Source organism: Girardinichthys multiradiatus, chromosome 18 (genome assembly GCF_021462225.1).
Source record: "Girardinichthys multiradiatus isolate DD_20200921_A chromosome 18, DD_fGirMul_XY1, whole genome shotgun sequence".
NCBI classification, from domain to species: Eukaryota; Metazoa; Chordata; class Actinopteri; order Cyprinodontiformes; family Goodeidae; genus Girardinichthys; species Girardinichthys multiradiatus.
In genome coordinates this window covers 43148460-43165817 of record NC_061810.1, presented here as the reverse complement: position 1 = coordinate 43165817, position 17358 = coordinate 43148460, and the positions used below count along the sequence as shown (strand labels likewise).

General features: G+C 38.3%; 1 protein-coding gene across 4 annotated transcripts in view; it reads left to right on the top strand.

Moving 5' to 3' along the window:
• Positions 1-16970, top strand: part of cntn5 (contactin 5) — a 223615-nt gene extending 206645 nt beyond the window's left edge. For all 4 annotated transcript variants that reach the window (XM_047392397.1, XM_047392396.1, XM_047392398.1 and 1 more), the window contains 8 exons: positions 250-399; positions 960-1030; positions 10759-10993; positions 13325-13434; positions 13579-13765; positions 13905-14017; positions 15466-15634; positions 16063-16970. In XM_047392397.1, coding sequence (XP_047248353.1) covers positions 250-399; positions 960-1030; positions 10759-10993; positions 13325-13434; positions 13579-13765; positions 13905-14017; positions 15466-15634; positions 16063-16166 — 1139 coding nt within the window. In that variant the 3' untranslated portion in view covers positions 16167-16970. The remainder of the gene's footprint in view (positions 1-249; positions 400-959; positions 1031-10758; positions 10994-13324; positions 13435-13578; positions 13766-13904; positions 14018-15465; positions 15635-16062) is intronic.
• The last annotated feature ends 388 nt before the right edge of the window (positions 16971-17358 follow it).

Sequence of the window (17358 nt, the reverse complement as noted above, 5' to 3'; positions counted from 1 at the left end):
CAGTCCTAAATTGTGCATGATTTACTTAATCTCTATTTGTTCACTATACTGTTTTAGCAGGGTGGGAGCTGACAATTTTTTAATATAGGGTCACTGAAATCTAAATGGCTAACTCATTAAACGTTGTAGATCTGAACAATCAAACACCCACACATTTGACAGTTTTTCCTCATGTCAGAGCTCCTCTTGCATGAGATATAAACTTCTGTGCCTTTTAACAGAACAATCTCTTCCATACTTTATGTGCAGACCCAGACCCAGTGACTGGGGACATGGAGTCAGCTATGGCTGTGGAACTCAGCCCCTGGGTGGAATATGAATTCAGAGTGGTGGCCAGCAATGCGATCGGGACGGGTGATCCAAGTACACCTTCTAGAAAAGTTAGGACTAAAGAAGCAGGTAAGGTCTGAATTTAATATTTTGACAGACATCAGCTTGAAGATTCAAGTAAATATCAACTTGACTTTTCCTGGTAAAGCAGTGACTCATTTAATGCCCTCAGGCAACAATAACCATATAGCATTCACAGTGTGCATACATAAAATCCTTTTTCTGCTTCACTGCCTGCTCATTTCCTCTCTATAAAATGTAATAATTACAAAGGTCAGTGGTCATTTCAGAGAAGCTTTTACAATCTGTCCCATCTTTGCTGGCAATGAACAAACTAATAACAGTATCTACACAGAATTAATCCATCCATAAAGTTCCAATACGTGAGCCAAATGTCAACAACAGGGTTCCATATCACTACATTCAATTCTCCGGTGGTTATAAATTTGACTTTTGATTAAACAGGAACACAGGAGTCTGGATTTTCAAGTTTTCCCAAAACCTTTAAATTATCATATACTAACATAATATTTGAACTGATTTTTATTATGTCAGCTTTCTGAAGAAAGTTTCAGTTTTAGAGATTTTTGGTACATGATAAGTGATGCAGTGTTAACCTTTCAACACAGTTCCAGCCGTGGCACCATCAAACGTGAGTGGAGGGAATGGCCGCAGGCACGAACTGGTCATCTCATGGGAGGTAGGTCCTCTGCCAGACTCCCTCTGTTGAACTACTGTGACGACATTTGCAAAAAAAAAAAAAAATGTAATGTTTGCTGTTGAGAGAATAATCAGTCATTAATGGCTTTATTTCAATAGCCTGCTCTCACAGTTAAAACATTTTAGGATGCCTATTGATTAAAAAAAGTTGTGGCTTTTAACTACAGGTCCTTCTCAAAATATTAGCATATTGTGATAAAGTTCATTATTTTCCATGATGAAAATGTAACATTCATATATTTTAGATTCATTGCACACTAACTGAAATATTTCAGGTCTTTTATTGTCTTAATACGGATGATTTTGGCATACAGCTCATGAAAACCCAAAATTTCTATCTCACAAAATTAGCATATTTCATCCGACCAATAAAAGAAAAGTGTTTTTAATACAAAAAACGTCAATTTTAAAAATATTACTGTTATAGTAATGTGCAAAATGTGGCATTTTTGTCATTCTGCTCTTATATGGAGTTAGGCAAGTATAACAAGCAGTTAATCATTGTCTCACAATCTGTTTGCATAGCAAGCCCACTGCTGGCCAATTAGCTGACATACCACATGTAGCTTGGCAATTGTCGTTTAAAACAGCATACCTTAAAAATGATTGGTGATGCTTCTTTAATTTTCATATCAAAACTGTCTTTGTTCATAGCCACCTTAAATATTTCAAAATACCAGTCTTTTTTGGTAAGGGAAACGTTTAGGAGCCTTTTGCAAGCCACATCACCAGCAGAATGCAGAAACAGGTGGTGGCAGGGTCGTGGCTGGGGGGTGGCATCGGCTACCCCTGGAATCTGATTGACCTGTTCACCCTATCCATAACTGTCAATCAGTTTATATAGCGTTTACAGAGTGGTTTGCAGTGCTGCCAAATTAGCACTTAGGTCACTAGATTTAGCCCCTTTCCAAAGCCCCTAATCGGATTTTATTCAAAAAAAAGAACCCAGCACCAAATCTAGAATGTTTTTGGTAACTAACAGCAACTTTCTTTGAAAGAAAGTACCACAAGTATAAGCTGAATCTGTTACCACGCACAGCAACTGGCTACAACAGGCTGCCGAGTGTTGCAACCGTGGGGGATGTGGTTGTTTTAACACCCAAACTTTTCTTTGTAAGATGGTTGAACACCTTCACTTTTCCCACAGCCTTCCAGTCTCTTTCCTTCTTTTTGCGCTCACTGTATTTGCCCCTACATCCCATTCCTCTCACCTGCCATCTCTTGTTGAAACCTGAATCCGCCTGCTGATTGGCTGCTGATTGGCTTTCCCACCTTAAGTCCCGCCTGTCTTGTGTTTGTCTTACGTTTAGTTTGTGCTGAGGATACACCGGTATGTAACGACACAGAAGTCCATTACTGCTAACATATTGTTTCTCTGTATGTGCTAGCATATGTTAGCAACAAAACAAAAGCAGTCTCTCTCATCCATCAGATTCATGACACTGTCAAGCTTTTAATTGTCTTTTTGTCACTTAGTATAATTATGTTGTACAAAAGAAAAAGACAAAAAAGATTGACAACTTTTTCAAGACAAATCATGTAAGTAGTCTAACTGTAAAAAGCTAAAAGCCCATTTAAATAACAAAATAACAAATATATTTTTTGGATTAAGCTTTTTTTGTGTAAACTGAGCCATAAGTATTTCAATAATTTTGAGACCAATCTTTACCACTGTACCCTTCTGGTTTAGGACAGCTAGATGCAGGAGGTATCAGTTTCAGAGAGAGCTCATGAAGGTTCAGAGGTCAGTAATTCAGTACATGTAGGTTTAAACTGTGTGTGTGTGTGTGTGTGTGTGTGTATGTGTGTGTGTGTGTGTGTGTGTGTGTGTGTGTGTGTGTGTGTGCGTGTGTGTGTGTGTGTGTGTGTGTGTGTGTGTGTGTGTGTGTGATGCCCATTTCCATCCCAGGTGCATGTGTGTGAAGGTTTATACAATTTCCAGTTTAGTTTTAAAAGTTTTTAGGATGTATTTTAAGATGTGGCCAGGAGCGATGATGCCAGAGAGGCGGAGGATGTTATGTTAAAATAAAAACATAAAATGCACAACCGTTAAGAATCCCAATTCACAGCCGACGCCCCCCACAGAAAACAACATCCCCCACAATTTGGAAAAGCTTGCAACACCACTGTGAGGGGTGTATAAACTGTATGACAGAAAATTTTAGAGATTTTGAAACTGTAGTGCAAAATCTAATTTAATCCTTGTTATATTTTGATACCAGTAGCCAGCCCATGCTGTCTAGGAATGGGTTACATAAAACCCAACTTAACCATGTTGCACTTCCAACTTTGAAAACTGTTGGGATTTGTTTGTATTTCCTATATTATAGGATAATTTTAAAAGGATTGTCCTAATCAAGACTCTCCAAAACCCCTAGGTTTAAAATCACCTTTTCAAATCAGCATTGTAAGCTATCAGTATTGGTTTTTAAAGACCTTTGCTGAACCTGCAGTGTTCCCCATTGTCTGCTTCAGAATTTAATGATCGCTAAATGATACATTCTGAATGTAAATGTGACTTAATAATGATGTAGGGCCTTCTGCTGCATGTACTTTTCATCAAAAACTTTCATTTTTGTTGCCTGGGAATACTTGTCATGCATTATTAAGGGGAAAAGAGCATGGTTGATGAATGACGCTGGTCTTCATGGTTCTGCTTGAAAGAAGCAGATTGATGATTTTACGTTGCACAGATGATTGCATTAGTTTAGCTATGAGTTTTATTCACTCTAGGTAAAATACAGCAAGATAAATAGCTGCACTTCTTCTTTATGTGTGCTGGGGATATGTCGACCTATTCCGAGAGCCATCAAAGTTGAATCCAATTAAATGTAGCAAGAAGTTCAGTAGAAGATTTTGAAGAGTCCAGACATGCTCTTAAATTGAAATAGGAGTGAATGTATTGAGGGACCTGTGAGAGTATTTAAAGAACAGAGTTGTGCATAGGAAGTTCGTAACATTTCAGAATAGATAGTCTCTTCTTTAACCATAATTTTTATTTAAATCCCAATGACACCTGCAAGGTCATATTTCTCCGAAGGAGACGTTTTTGGGACATTTTGTCACATTAAAACCAAATATGATAGACAACATAACGTACTCCATAATTGTGCAGTGGCAGAAAAATTATTAATTGGTATATTTTTATTTTGTGATCAAAAAAAAAGTTTAAAAAGTATTTTTCAAACAGCATCATGACGCCCAAGGAACAACCTGGGTAGGTCAGGAATAAAGTTGTGGAGAAGTTTAAAGCAAGGTTAAGTTATAAAACAATCTACCAACCTCTGAACATCTCACGGTGTAGTCTTCAAGCCATCATCTGAAAACAAAAAGATAATTTATCACAGAAGCACACAAGAGTGCTGGCTACTCTAGAGAAGCTGTACAGATGAAAAGCTCCAGTTTTGCAACAAAACTTAAATTTTCAGCAACACACAAAATGCTGTATGTTGTAGAAAACTAGCACTGCTCATGACCCTGCAAAAATTATCCCCATTGTTATTAATGGTGTTGGCAGCGCCATTCTTTGGGATGTTTCATTAACAGGCCCAGGGAAGATGGTTAAGGTGGATAGAGTTAAATACAGGGCCACGGAAGTAAACATGTTAGAGGCTCCAAAAGACTTGAGAATGGGGTGAAGATTTACCTTCCAGCAGGACAACAACCCTGAACAAACAGCCAAAGCTGCCAGAGCCTTTTATTTTTACAGTCACGCACTACTTTATGTTGTCCTATCACATTAAACCCCAATAAAATGCATTGAAGTCCCTGAGTGTAATGTGGCAAAATACAAGTAAAGTTTAAGGGTATGAATATGTTTGCACGGCACTGTATGTACCTCTGTAAGTGTTAACTTTCACAGCACTGTGCAACCTGATAAATGGATGAACGATTTATTGTATTTTCTGGCTCTCTATCAGTGTGCAAATCTCTGTCTTTCTGAACTTTAATGAAATATCTCTGTGCCATGACACACATACCACAATGTTACATGCTGAGAATCTAGCTACATTAATAACTATGAATCTCACCATATGACGTAGTCACAATGTGTTCAGCTGGGAGTTTTATTTTTCAGTTTAGAAACATATTCTGCGGTATTTTAGTATTGTTGTGGTATTTGTGATATTATTAATCTGTTTTTACAAACTTCAATTCATTAATTTTAAAGCTGCATGACTCAAAATTAAAAAAGGCACATGTATGCAATTCTTAAATGCTGCAGCCTTATAATGTCTAGTCTGCACTACATTCTTTCACAGCCTCAGAAATACAAGTGAAATAACTCACTTGGTGATTCACAAACACTCAGGAACTCATAACATTTTTTAAAGAAAAAGGAAAAGTGAGATACACATTAGAGTCAGGAAGATATCACAAAGGTTGAGGTTCTCTTTTAAAGCTCCAGTGAGCATTATCATAGGGCAAACTGACCTTTTCATATTTCAGACCCATCTGATGTATTGTGAATCATATTTTCCGACTTACTGTTATTGAATTTGATCTCCAACCGAGGGTTTCTTAGATGGTTGGATTTTTAGCTATTTTACAAAATGATAAACATTATAGTTTTGGCATAAAATGTTATTCCACAAGAGAACAGGTAAATTAAGTTATTGTGTGAGGGAAACCATAGGATATAAACTGATATGATCCAATGTGATATTAGATCAAATTGCTGAGAATTTAAAAAAATGTGCTGACTAACTTTTGATGGCAGGGTTTCTATGCAGTCTAGAAAAGTTTAATTTCTACATTTCAAGGGAAATAGAAAATGAGAGTATGGAAAAATATTTGTATTTCTAGAGTTTATTCTCTTTACCATTTCTAAATTTTGTCTTCTTCCTCCTGTTAGACACTCTTTGTGTCCTTCATTTTGTCCTTCCTTGTATACTTCTTTCTGCCTTTCCTTCCATGTGTCGTATCTTCCTATCTTTACTCCTAAGTATATTTCCTTCTGTCCTTACCATGTGTCCTTCCTTCCCAGTTGTATATTTCCTGCAGTCCTTCCTTCCACGTGTCCTTCAATACTTCCATCTTTACTATTATAGTTCCTTCCTTCCTTGTGTCCATCCTGTCTTCTTTCCTGCCTTCCTTCCTACCTCATCTTGTCCTTTCTCCCTTATTTCCTCCATCCATTCTTTTTTTCCGTCCTCCGTCATGTCCTTCCTTTTTCCTTCACTGTTTTTCTACTGTTTTTATGTCCTATGTTAATGTTCAACCTATCTTCTTTCCTTCTTGCCTTTCTTTCTTCCATCTTTCCCTGTTTTCCTTTCTTATGTCCTACCTCCCTTTCTTCCTTGAGCCCATCATTCCTTCCTCTATTCCGTCCAGCTTTCTACCTTACTTTGTTGCTTGTTTCCCTTCTTTCTTTGTGTACTTCCTTCGTTCTACACACTGTGGTTTCACAGGTTCTATATTTAAATCTTGGCCCACTGTGTAAACATCTGCCTTAAATAAATTGGGAACATTAGTATTTTACATTTTAAAGTAATGAAAGGACCGAGAAGTCCGGAAGTTTGAATCTGGAAAGGTATGGCATTCTTACATTAAAATATATATGTAGGAAACTTGTAATAGTACAAAACAACTATATTTGCATTATTCTCTTAAAATATTTGATATATTGTTTGTTCATGTATACCTATTTCTACCACCTATTCCTGTTGTTAAAGCGAGTGTTACTGGCACCTCACTGTGATATTAAAGGAGTATTTATTTTCAGTAATGCAAACTGCAGAGCTGTTTCCAGCAGAGCAAAACTCCTGATTTATTATTAACAGCGCAACAGTAGCTCAGGATCATAGCTCATTGCATTTTAAACATGGTTCCTAATTTATTCAGTGGAAATGTGGTCAACTATCCAAGATTTTAGAGAATGGGTGGTGGGGGGGCAATTTGGTCACAATTGCAAAAACCTGCTGATGAAGCTAGAAGAGGACCAGCTGGGCTGAGGGCTATACAGAGCTGCATCAGCGGCACAAGTGATTAAGATGTAGAGAATTTCAAATTTGGTCCCACCAGAGAGGCCCAGTCATGATTAACCTTGACTCTCCGAGTCGATCCCACTGAATCTAGAGATGTTCATGAATATGCGCTTGTAATCTCTCGCAACAATGTTTGTAGAAAATGCAATAAATCTCACACCAAATTATGAGGATATTAATGCGGACCAAATCCGAGTGGACAGCTTGGCTTGAAGCCAGATTCAGGGCAGTGCATGGGTAGAATTGCTAATTAGCAGTTGAGACTGGTTGAAAGATATATGAGCAGGGGAACAGTGAACAGATGTGAAGACAACTGACAGTTATTGTTGCAGTTTTTGAGTATGGAACCCAATAGGCATTACGAAAGGTAATCTTCACATCATGTGAAGTGTCCCACGGTGTGAAATTATGGGAGATTATGTCTATTCCAGATGGAATAGTAGTTGCTGGTTTACCACTTCCTATTTATACCTCAGAGGCATGTATAACACATTTATAACCTCAATTTAAAACAAATTGGGCCACATGATGAAAGAAACAATGATGGTAAACAAAAAAATAGCCAATAAGGATTGGTCGATTCCAAGCTATTGACTGATTTAAGTTAATCAGTGATTTAATTTGCAATAAAACAACTTCAGCCTAAAATTACTATGTGATATTTTGTCATACCAGTTGTAAATACAGTGCATCAAGTCTTTTTTTTTTATTTCCATGTATTTATTGAGATTTTATGTGATTAACCAACTAACAAATAGACATAATTGTGAAAGTAGGAGAAAAGGCTATATGGTTTTCAGAATCTCAGGTTTGATTTTCTCTTAAGAGTTTGTGGCACCTGTGGCCTTTATTCACTGTTCTCACATAGGAAATGCAACAAAGATCCCAAGATCAGGATTGAAACCCTGGACAGTAACATTGAGGACCATCTGCCTCTGTATGTGGGGTGCCTGCTCCACCACTATTGCACGACCTTGGTTTTCAGAATCTTTTACAAGTAAAAATTTGGAAAGAGTGGCATGCCTTTCTATTCAGTCCTCTCACTCTTATACTTGTAAAATTCAGTCAGAAGTCATTTCATTAGAGTCTACCTTTGCATAAGTTAATCTCAGTATAAATCCAGCTGTTCTGTAAAAGCCTCAGAGGGTTGTCAGAGATCATTAGAGAGCAAACAGCTTCATGAAGACCAAGGAAAGCAGCAGACTGACTAGGGTTGTAGAGTAGCGTAAGGGAGGTTTAGATTATAAAATAATATTCAAAGCTTCCATTCCAGACCTGCATGCAAATTGGGGATCCATGGAAAGAATTCTTCAAATTTAAAATATCTTTGTCCCATCTGACTGAGCTTGAGCTATGTTGCAAAGAAGAATGGAGGACAAGTTTAGCCTCCAGATTTGCAGAGCTGGTAGAGACAAAACTCGGGGCATGGGAACAGTGGTTCTACAAGTCTAAGTTGCCAGTTGGGCCGAATACAAATGCACGCTACACTTCACGGATTTTTATTTGTAAGAAAAAATCAAAAACAAACAAAAATTTGAATTACCATCACAGTCCTGAGTGTCAGGGTTCTGATTTTCGGTAGTGTTTTATGACTTATTCTTTGCTGTTATGCTTCTTAGGTCTAGCTTTCTTTAATCATTTCCTTATACTTGTTTTTGTTTGGCATTTTGTTATTAGTTAATTCTTGTGTTCTTTGTACTTTTAGTTGATTTCTGTTAGACCTCTGTCAGATATCTTCCTTGATTTTCTCTGGGTTTCTGCCCTGCTCTATCTGGTTAATTAGTTCATCCTCAATCAGCTGCTCTATCTTCTCTTTGCCTCAGCTGCAACTCATTTCCTCTGATTAGCTCATCTAGTTTTTCATTTATCTTCCCCCTCAGTATATATACTCAACGGTTCTCTTTGTTCTCTGTTACCATACCTGCTTTGTCCTCATTGATTTGCTCTAGTTTCTGTCTATGCTCCATGCCTAGTTCTCCTCATGTCTAATTTAAGTTTTTGCATTTTTGTTATATATTAAATCTTTTTTCACTCACCATGCTGCGCCCGAACTCCAGTCTACAACTTGGTCCAGTTCTTGCCTCACAAAACCTGACATAACTTTCCTTCAACTTAACAATTATGTGCTAACTTATAAAATACATTGACATTTGTGGTTGTAGTGTTTTGCTACAGTGTAGCAAAAAATCAAAATAACTGGTATAAATACTTTGAAGCTGCACACGGCATACTTGCTTTATTGCTAAAGCTTTGCACTTAGAAAATGTTCCTTCCTATCTTTGTGCAACAGTAGGTTGCTTTTAGTTATTAGGATTTTATCAGCAGTCCAGTTGTTGTCAAAAAACCTGTTTAAAAAATATCCCAGCACTAAGGTGCAGTTGCCTCCTGTTGTTAGTAGCACCCTAATTGATTTGGCTTTTACCCTGGTTATTCTTGTTTCTGCTAAACACTTTTTGAAATGGGACTTTGTCAGTGATCATCGAAGATGGATGTGAACGCAGGCAGTGCAGAAATGTTCGCCCTTTTTGGCAGTCGAGTCATATGATCACACGGCAGTCCTGCCTTTGCAGTCATCTGTGGAGAGTTGCCAGAGCCTCGACAACGATGGTGGGCTAGGTTATTAAGCAGGATGAATGACTAAACAGGCTCCCTAGCTTCATTGAGCCATCTCATTAGACTGTTTGACTGCTTTTTCTCAAGGAGTCATAGGGAGGACTATTAGTGATGCCCCCGTAGTTACCATCGACGAGCCCAGCAGGTCAATGATTTTATCCAAAGGACTTACCTTGCAGCTATCCCACACTGTTTCTGCACTTATCTCTGAATATGTTTCCCCCCAAACTCAAAAGTGTTTCTAAACTCAGCTTGCACATTTTTTCATGCTGATTTCAAACTACCCTTACTCCTCCCTACCTCCTTAAAAGCAATGCCATATCTGATGAAAGCTTTGAAAGCTAATTTATTTCCACTTATCATCCTTGTAATTAGCCAGTCATGGTGACTGCTCTTTGTTGAATGAAATGTGAACTAGATCTCCATTCATCCGCTATTCCCTCTGTAGACTCAGTGCCTAATGTAGCTGATGCCTTCAGGGGACAGTGTAACTCTGTAGCTTATGCAAATCAACTATTACAGAGTTAGCTGTGAAGCCATTCCCAAAAACAGGTGTACAGGTGTTTGTCATTTATTACATGTAGCCAAAGATTTAATCCCTGCAGCTCATATTTTAATTAGGTTCTAGCTCACTTAATAAATTGGCATTTGATTTGATTAAGCTCAGAGCAGCTGTGGAAGACAGCTCCCAGTTTCACCACTTCAGGAAAAACTGTGGATAATCATTGAACCCAGCACACAAAAACCTGCGTCGCAAAAATCCTCCTGTCAGACATGGAAAGATAAATAGCTACATAATCGGTACAGCTGAGCCAAATATGATTTGTTTCCATTACTCAAGGCTGACTGCATCTGTATTAACAGTGGCAGGCAGTTACAGTAAATGGTTAGAAAAGTGAAAGCTGGCTATATGGGGTTATCACAAAAGTGAAAAAAATATGTTCAGTAAGGTGCTTGCATACTCTACAATGGCTGTCCAGACAAGAAATTTGGAAATTATTCACTTTCCATCACTAAGCTTTAGTGCTGGGAAAGCTGGTTTGCTCTTAAACTAATAAAAAAACAAAGTCATTGCTTATTTGCTTTCCTTTTTTTTTAATACGTTCAGCCTGTGTCCGAGGAGTTCCAAAATGGTGAGGGCTTTGGATATATTGTTGCATTTCGTGCAAACGGGACTAGAGGCTGGAAGGAGAAGATGGTGACCTCTGCGGATGCTACGATGTACAAATACAGGGATGAGACGTTTCCTCCTCTCACCGCGTTTGAAGTGAAACTTGGTGTTTACAACAATAAGGGAGACGGGCCTTTCAGCAAAGTTGTCATCATCTATTCTGCAGAGGGAGGTATGTTATTATCCATTTAAAGGTTTACATGAATGCATCATTGGCATAAATATCATAATATTAGGCTTTTAATGATGTCAATAAAAGAACATTTTGTAATAAAAGAAGAAGTTGGAATAATCATATAATATACATTACATATAACAACTTCATTTGGCTTTGCACATTTGAAATTATTGTGGATTTTCTCTTATTCAAACAGGTTAAACAATGTACAAACAAGTTCAGATATTTACATACACCTCAACTAATGTTTGCAGAAATGCAAGTTGCAGAGAAACTACAGATTTTATAACCTTCAAAAAGGGCCTGGCAATACTTTGATTGGATATTTCACCATTTTCTTATCAGAAACAGTAAAGTTCTTTTAAATTCTTGGTAAGTCCCAGACCTGTCTTTTAAGCATAGAAAACAAATTTTGCTGGAGCTTTGGGAAAGTTATTCCAAAAACTAAATGTGACCTGGCTTTATGCAAAACCAAAAACCAGTTTTAAAATGCATTTGGGATCTGTGTTTAAACTTCAGCCACATAGCTGTTGATTTTAGGTGAAGTTAAAGAATTTGGAGGTAGTCAATTGTCGTCATTGTTGTCTCCACTGTGTACAATGTACCATTGTACTGGCAGTAAAATGCCACACACGGCTGCCACCACCATGCTTCAGAGATGGTTAAGTGTTCTTAGGTTTTAAAGCCTCGCCATGACTCCTTCAAATATCGTTCTTGTCTTTGTGGCCATACAGCTCAATCTTTGTCCCATCTGACCAGAAAACCTTTCCCCAGAGGCATTTGGTTTGTCTATGTAGGCAGCTGTACATTTTTGTCAAGCTTAATGTTTTAATCTATTTTAAACTTGCTTCACTGTGGACAGTGCCAGTGGTATTACATCATCTCGCAGTTTACAAAAGGCTTGAGCTTTGAATGTGTCTGGGTTATTCTTCCTAACCATTATCTTTTTATTTGACAGTGAAAGTTTTGATCAGATGTTTGGTCCTTTACACAATTGGTTGTAAGACAATGAAGACAATTATCCCAAAACAGAAATCAAAACCAGTTTTGGTATGGATTAAGCAGAGTGACATTAAGCTTCTTGAATGGCCTTTTTATAGCCCCAACTTCAAACCAAATAAAAATTTGTACAATATGCTTAAAAGCTGGGCCTGTCCCAGAATACTGGATTGAAATAACTTCCTTGCTCTCTGATGAAAATTATCCGCAGATACGCCCACAAAACACAAAACGTTTTCAGAAGAGTTTTTGCAGGACAAAATTCAGAAGTCAAAGCAGAAAAAAATAAAATTTCCACAACAAAAGGTTGTGAAAACAACTCAGAAAGGTCTGATGCAAAAAAGATGTATTCTGCTACAAATTAGATGTTAAGCTTTTAATCCAAAATAAGCATAGCTATCTACACTGAATCCCCATCTTGTAGAGAAAAAAAACATAATATTTTTCATATTCTAAAGACTTGCTGGATCAATTCAATTCAAAAATACTTTATTAATCCCAAAGGGAAATTAAATGTTGTTATAGCTCATATTATGAAGGTTTCTTCAAAGAGCCGTTGTAGATGCTGATGGCTGTGGGCAGGAAGGATCTCTTGTAGCGCTCCGTCTTACAGCAGATCTGAAGAAGCCTCTGACTGAAGACACTCTGTTGTTGTAGGACAGTCTCATGAAGAGGATGCTCAGGGTCTCCATAATGTTCTTCATTTTATGAAGAATCCTTCTTTGCACAATGATCTCCAGAGGTTCCAGAGGAGTCCCCAGAACAGAGCCAGCCTTTGTTTTTAAGTCCCTGGCTTAAAAACGTTTTCATTCAGTAAAGGAATGTTACATTTCTGACCTCATAATAAAGATGGGCTAAACAGAGACATCTGTTCATTGTGTCTACAGAGATTCTATGTGATTTTATTATTTTGGATTTTATTTCTGTGATTTTTTTTTTTAGCAAATGCTTCTGAGAAAGTCCAGCCAGACTTATGTCACAAGCATTTTGATTGAAACAGAAATTAGAAATTGTGCTGTTTTTCTATTACTTACTGAGGGACAAATCCATTTATCAACAGGGCTGTATGTTTAAACTCGAGTATGTATGTATAATCTTCATCCTGTGTGGATTAGAGAAAATCCTAAATAAATTCAAACTTCTACACCAAATTCTTGTTAATAAAATGTTTTGAAGTTATTTTCTAATATGTTTGTACCCCGCTAAAACAACAGTCCAAATGCTTCATTAAAAGTCCAAAATAGGACATTCATGCAGATGAGTTTGTGTAAATGTCTGATTAGAAGTTTATTTAGGGTTATTTTCACCATTTGGTTTGCTACACAGAGCCAAGGGAAGCACCATCTGATGTAAAAGCATACAGCATTTCTTCCTCGGAAATTAGGGTGACCTGGAAACTGTCCAATCCTGGCCCAGGAAAACCAAGAGGATATGAGGTTATTTTATAGATTTCCTGTGCGACTTTCTGTATACAGTCACAGATATAGATTATAACTCTGGCATTTTGCAGAAGCGCCAGTTCCTTAGTGCATTAGCTTGGGCTTATGACTAATTTTTCAGTCTTTACTTGCTGTTTACAGGTCAGCTACTGGAAAGAAGCAGAGCAGGAGGAGTCCAGAGAGAAACGACGCACAGTTAAAAATGAAACAGCTATGGTGCTGACAGGCCTAGAAGGCAACAGTATCTACCTTATCACAGTGAAAGGCTTCAACAGCATCGGCCAGGGTCCTGCCAGTGCTGCTGTCACAGCCAAGACTAGGAAATCCCGTGAGTTCAGTACTGATGCTAATCATGAAACACTCTTTACAGACGACATTCTACCTGGAAGGTTTGCTTGAAATTGACCTAGTTGGGTGAAACTCTCCATTAGTACTTTAGAATGTGAGCTATTTTGTTCTCTACATAGCTCCTGCTCAGCCTCCATCCAACCTCATGTGGATTCAAGAAGGCAATAACATCTCATTAAGCTGGGATCCAGTTAAGGCAAAAGGCAATGAGTCTGACGTCATCGGATACATGGTAAGGATCCGTTGATTACTCTGTATCATTAAATGGAAAGTTGTAGAAATGTGTTTAGTAGAGCTTAAATTTCCTGTTCTTGATTTCCCTCAACATATAGCAGCTCAATGAGTCTGATAGTTTAATCAACATCAGCGTTTTACTTCATTAACTCGGAATAACGTTCAGTGAATTTATCTTACACTGACTTAGAATGCAATGATATGCAGGGAAATGATAAAATGCTCAATGCAAGGTAAACTTAAGTACACAGATTTGTTAACTTAATATTTCATTCTCAGGGAAAACTGTGTTTAGTGAAATGATTCAGACCCCTTGAACTTTTTCCACTCCATTTGTCATGTTAAACCCACAAATTTCAACATCTTTGACTGCACAATTCTAACAAATGAAGATACATTGATCTAAACCATTCCATTGTAGCACTGGCTAGATGTTTAGGGTTGTTGTCCTGCTGGAATGTCAACCTAGGCCGCGGTCTCAAATGTTTTGCAGTCTTTAACATGTTTCTGCCAGGATTGCCTTATATTTAGCTCCATCCATCTTCCCTTCAATTGCCACTACCATGTTTCACATTGGGAATAGTATATTGAGGGTGATGTCCCATGTTAGTTTTCCTCCATGCATCGAATTTTGCATGTAGACCGAAAAGTTCAACTTTAGTCGCGTCTGACCAGAGCAACTTTTTCCACATGTTTGCTGTGTCACATACATGGCTTGAGACAAACAGCTAACAGCAAATTGTATGGTTTTCTTTTATTATTGGCATAAGTTGGCAATAATAAAGATTATTATAAAAGTTTTGATGGCAGATCCTTCCACCTGAGCTGTGGATCTCTAGAGCTCCTGCAGAGTTATAATGGGCCTTTTGTCTCTTTAGGTGGACATGAGGTTTAAAGTTTTGCCATACTCTTTACCTTTTCAGGATTTGAACTGTGATGCTTGGGATTTTTTTGACCTAAACCTGCTTTAAACTTTTCCACAACTTTGTCCCTGAGCTATCTGATGTGTTCTATAGTCTTTGTGATGTTGTTTGTTGACCAACATTCCCTAACAAACCTCAAAAAGATTCATGTAGATGGATTTATGAGATTAAATTACACTCTGAGTTTTATTCCATCTTGTAAATGAGGATGAACACAAATACTTTTTTCAGATTTCAGTCAGATTTCAGTCTGTAAAGAAAGAATTCTGTCCACTTCACAACTATGATCTACTCTGGCTTGATCTATCACATAAAACCCCAATATAATACACTGAATTTGTTATTGTAATTTGATAAAAAGTCAGAAAGGTTTAAAGGATATGAATGCTTTTGCCAGGTACTGTATAACTGCATAAATGTAAACACAGCTGGTCCATCTTTCCAACTCACAACGGTCTATCATAATGTTGTGAAAAGTATATACTTGTAGACCTGAAGTGGCTATTGTGCACATGTCCTGCAGGTGTTACTCAAACAGGAGGGCCGAGGCCACATCCAGGTCACAAGAACCATTAACCCTTCCACCATGCTCTCACTGCCAGAGGGGGGCACTTACATCATTGAGGTGCACGCACTCAGTGAAGGCGGAGAGGGAGCCTTCAGCTCCCAAATTCGAGTTGTGACCTCCTCTGGTAAGCTCAAAGCTGGTTAGCGCTCTTGGCACTCAATCACACACATAAAGGAATGACCTCCAAAATATCACCTCTCTGGACAAGCTGTTTCAGTTTTGTGCCTACCATATGTCCTCGCCTTAATGTCAACAAGTTTATTTTAGTGAGCTGAGTTGCTTTTGTTTAATTTTGTTTTAATTACATTGCCCACATGAACCTGCCTACTCATGCGTAACCAATTAAATCCTTAGCAACAGGTTCCTGGTTCGGTAAGTAATAAAGAATCTTTTTAGGACATGTGGTCTCTGTTTTCTGAGTTAGTCTTCACAGCTCCAGACACCATTGGATCAATTCATTCAAAAGATCAATGGTCTTACTCAGCATCCAAAATGAACGCTTCTACGTGTTCATCTGTATTGACATACTTTGCCTCCTTTCTTCTTTCTTAGGCGTTCGAGCAAAAAGCAGCCAGTGCTCATTGCATTGCCCGACATGGAGCCTAACACGGACAGTTCTAATTCTGGTTCTCCTGGTGCCTTCGGCTTCTTGGTGAGAAAACCCTGGCATCCGCAGTTTTCTAAAGGGGGCACCAGTCATCTGCTCCCTAACTCCCTCTGACTGCCTGATTGCTTTGGCCTTAGCCATCTTAAAGGGCCTGAGGCATGCCGACGGGGGTTGAGTCAGCCAGTTTCCATGCAACGTCACCCAGCTCATACTTTTCTTAGTTTAATCTGAGGCCCTGGATGTGTGATTTGCAGAATTTCTGAACATCACAGTAATGTGGTGCTGTAATGTAACTTTATGTGGAAAGATTTGTTACATGGTTTATTTTAGCATTCTGCGTACTTCTCAGTGACCGGCACCTAACCACTTCCAGACGGCTCCCACAGCTCCAGGGATCCACGGAGCATGAACTATTCCTTGAAAGCTGCTGTGGTAGTAATACAGGGATCAGCCAACATGTTTCTTTTCATTACTTATCTGCATCAATTTACCCCTTGGCTGCCTAACAGCAATGCAGCAGAAGCTCCATAGAGATAAGTGCATTGTTTTCCTATTCACACACTGAGAAGGAAAAAAAAAAACTTTTATATGGAACCAAGAATCTTACTATTTACAGATTTGCTTTTTGTACATTGTGTTACCTTTAGAAAAAACAACAGTTTTGTGTGTCAGCTCTGTCCAACTCTGTTTTTTAGTAGCGACTCAGCAATGCTTGTTGATACAGTTTGTTCACTGTTGGATGTATGGAAGTAGGAAACAGGTACCTTTAGTGCCCAAACTCATGAATAGACAAAGACAACTCTGTACGGACTCCTGGTGTCAGTACAAATAAATGTGATGTATATTTTTTAAACCCTTGTTGTCTGTAATTTATAATGTTGACATACTCATCTGCAGTGGCCTCTCTCGCTCCAGGAAAAGTACATTTATTTTGGGCTCCGTGTTCTACAATGCAGAGAGGTTTTTTTTTTTTTTTCAGTTTTCAATGGAGATAAGGGCAATGTTCAATCATTTACAGAAAATAATAGATGGCTTGTCGTGGAGGAGGACCTGCAAAACCAGCTGCTAAGGAGGCAGACAGCTGGCTGCGTAAGATTGCCCAGCCCAGTGCTAGAAGACCTGGGCTGGGCAACAGAAAAAAGTACGGCATGGCTTAGAGTTGACCTGTTGGAAACAACTACCTCTGCAATCTCTCAGTAATGTTTGTCCCTTAACAGAATGGATTGTTTACACCTGCAAGT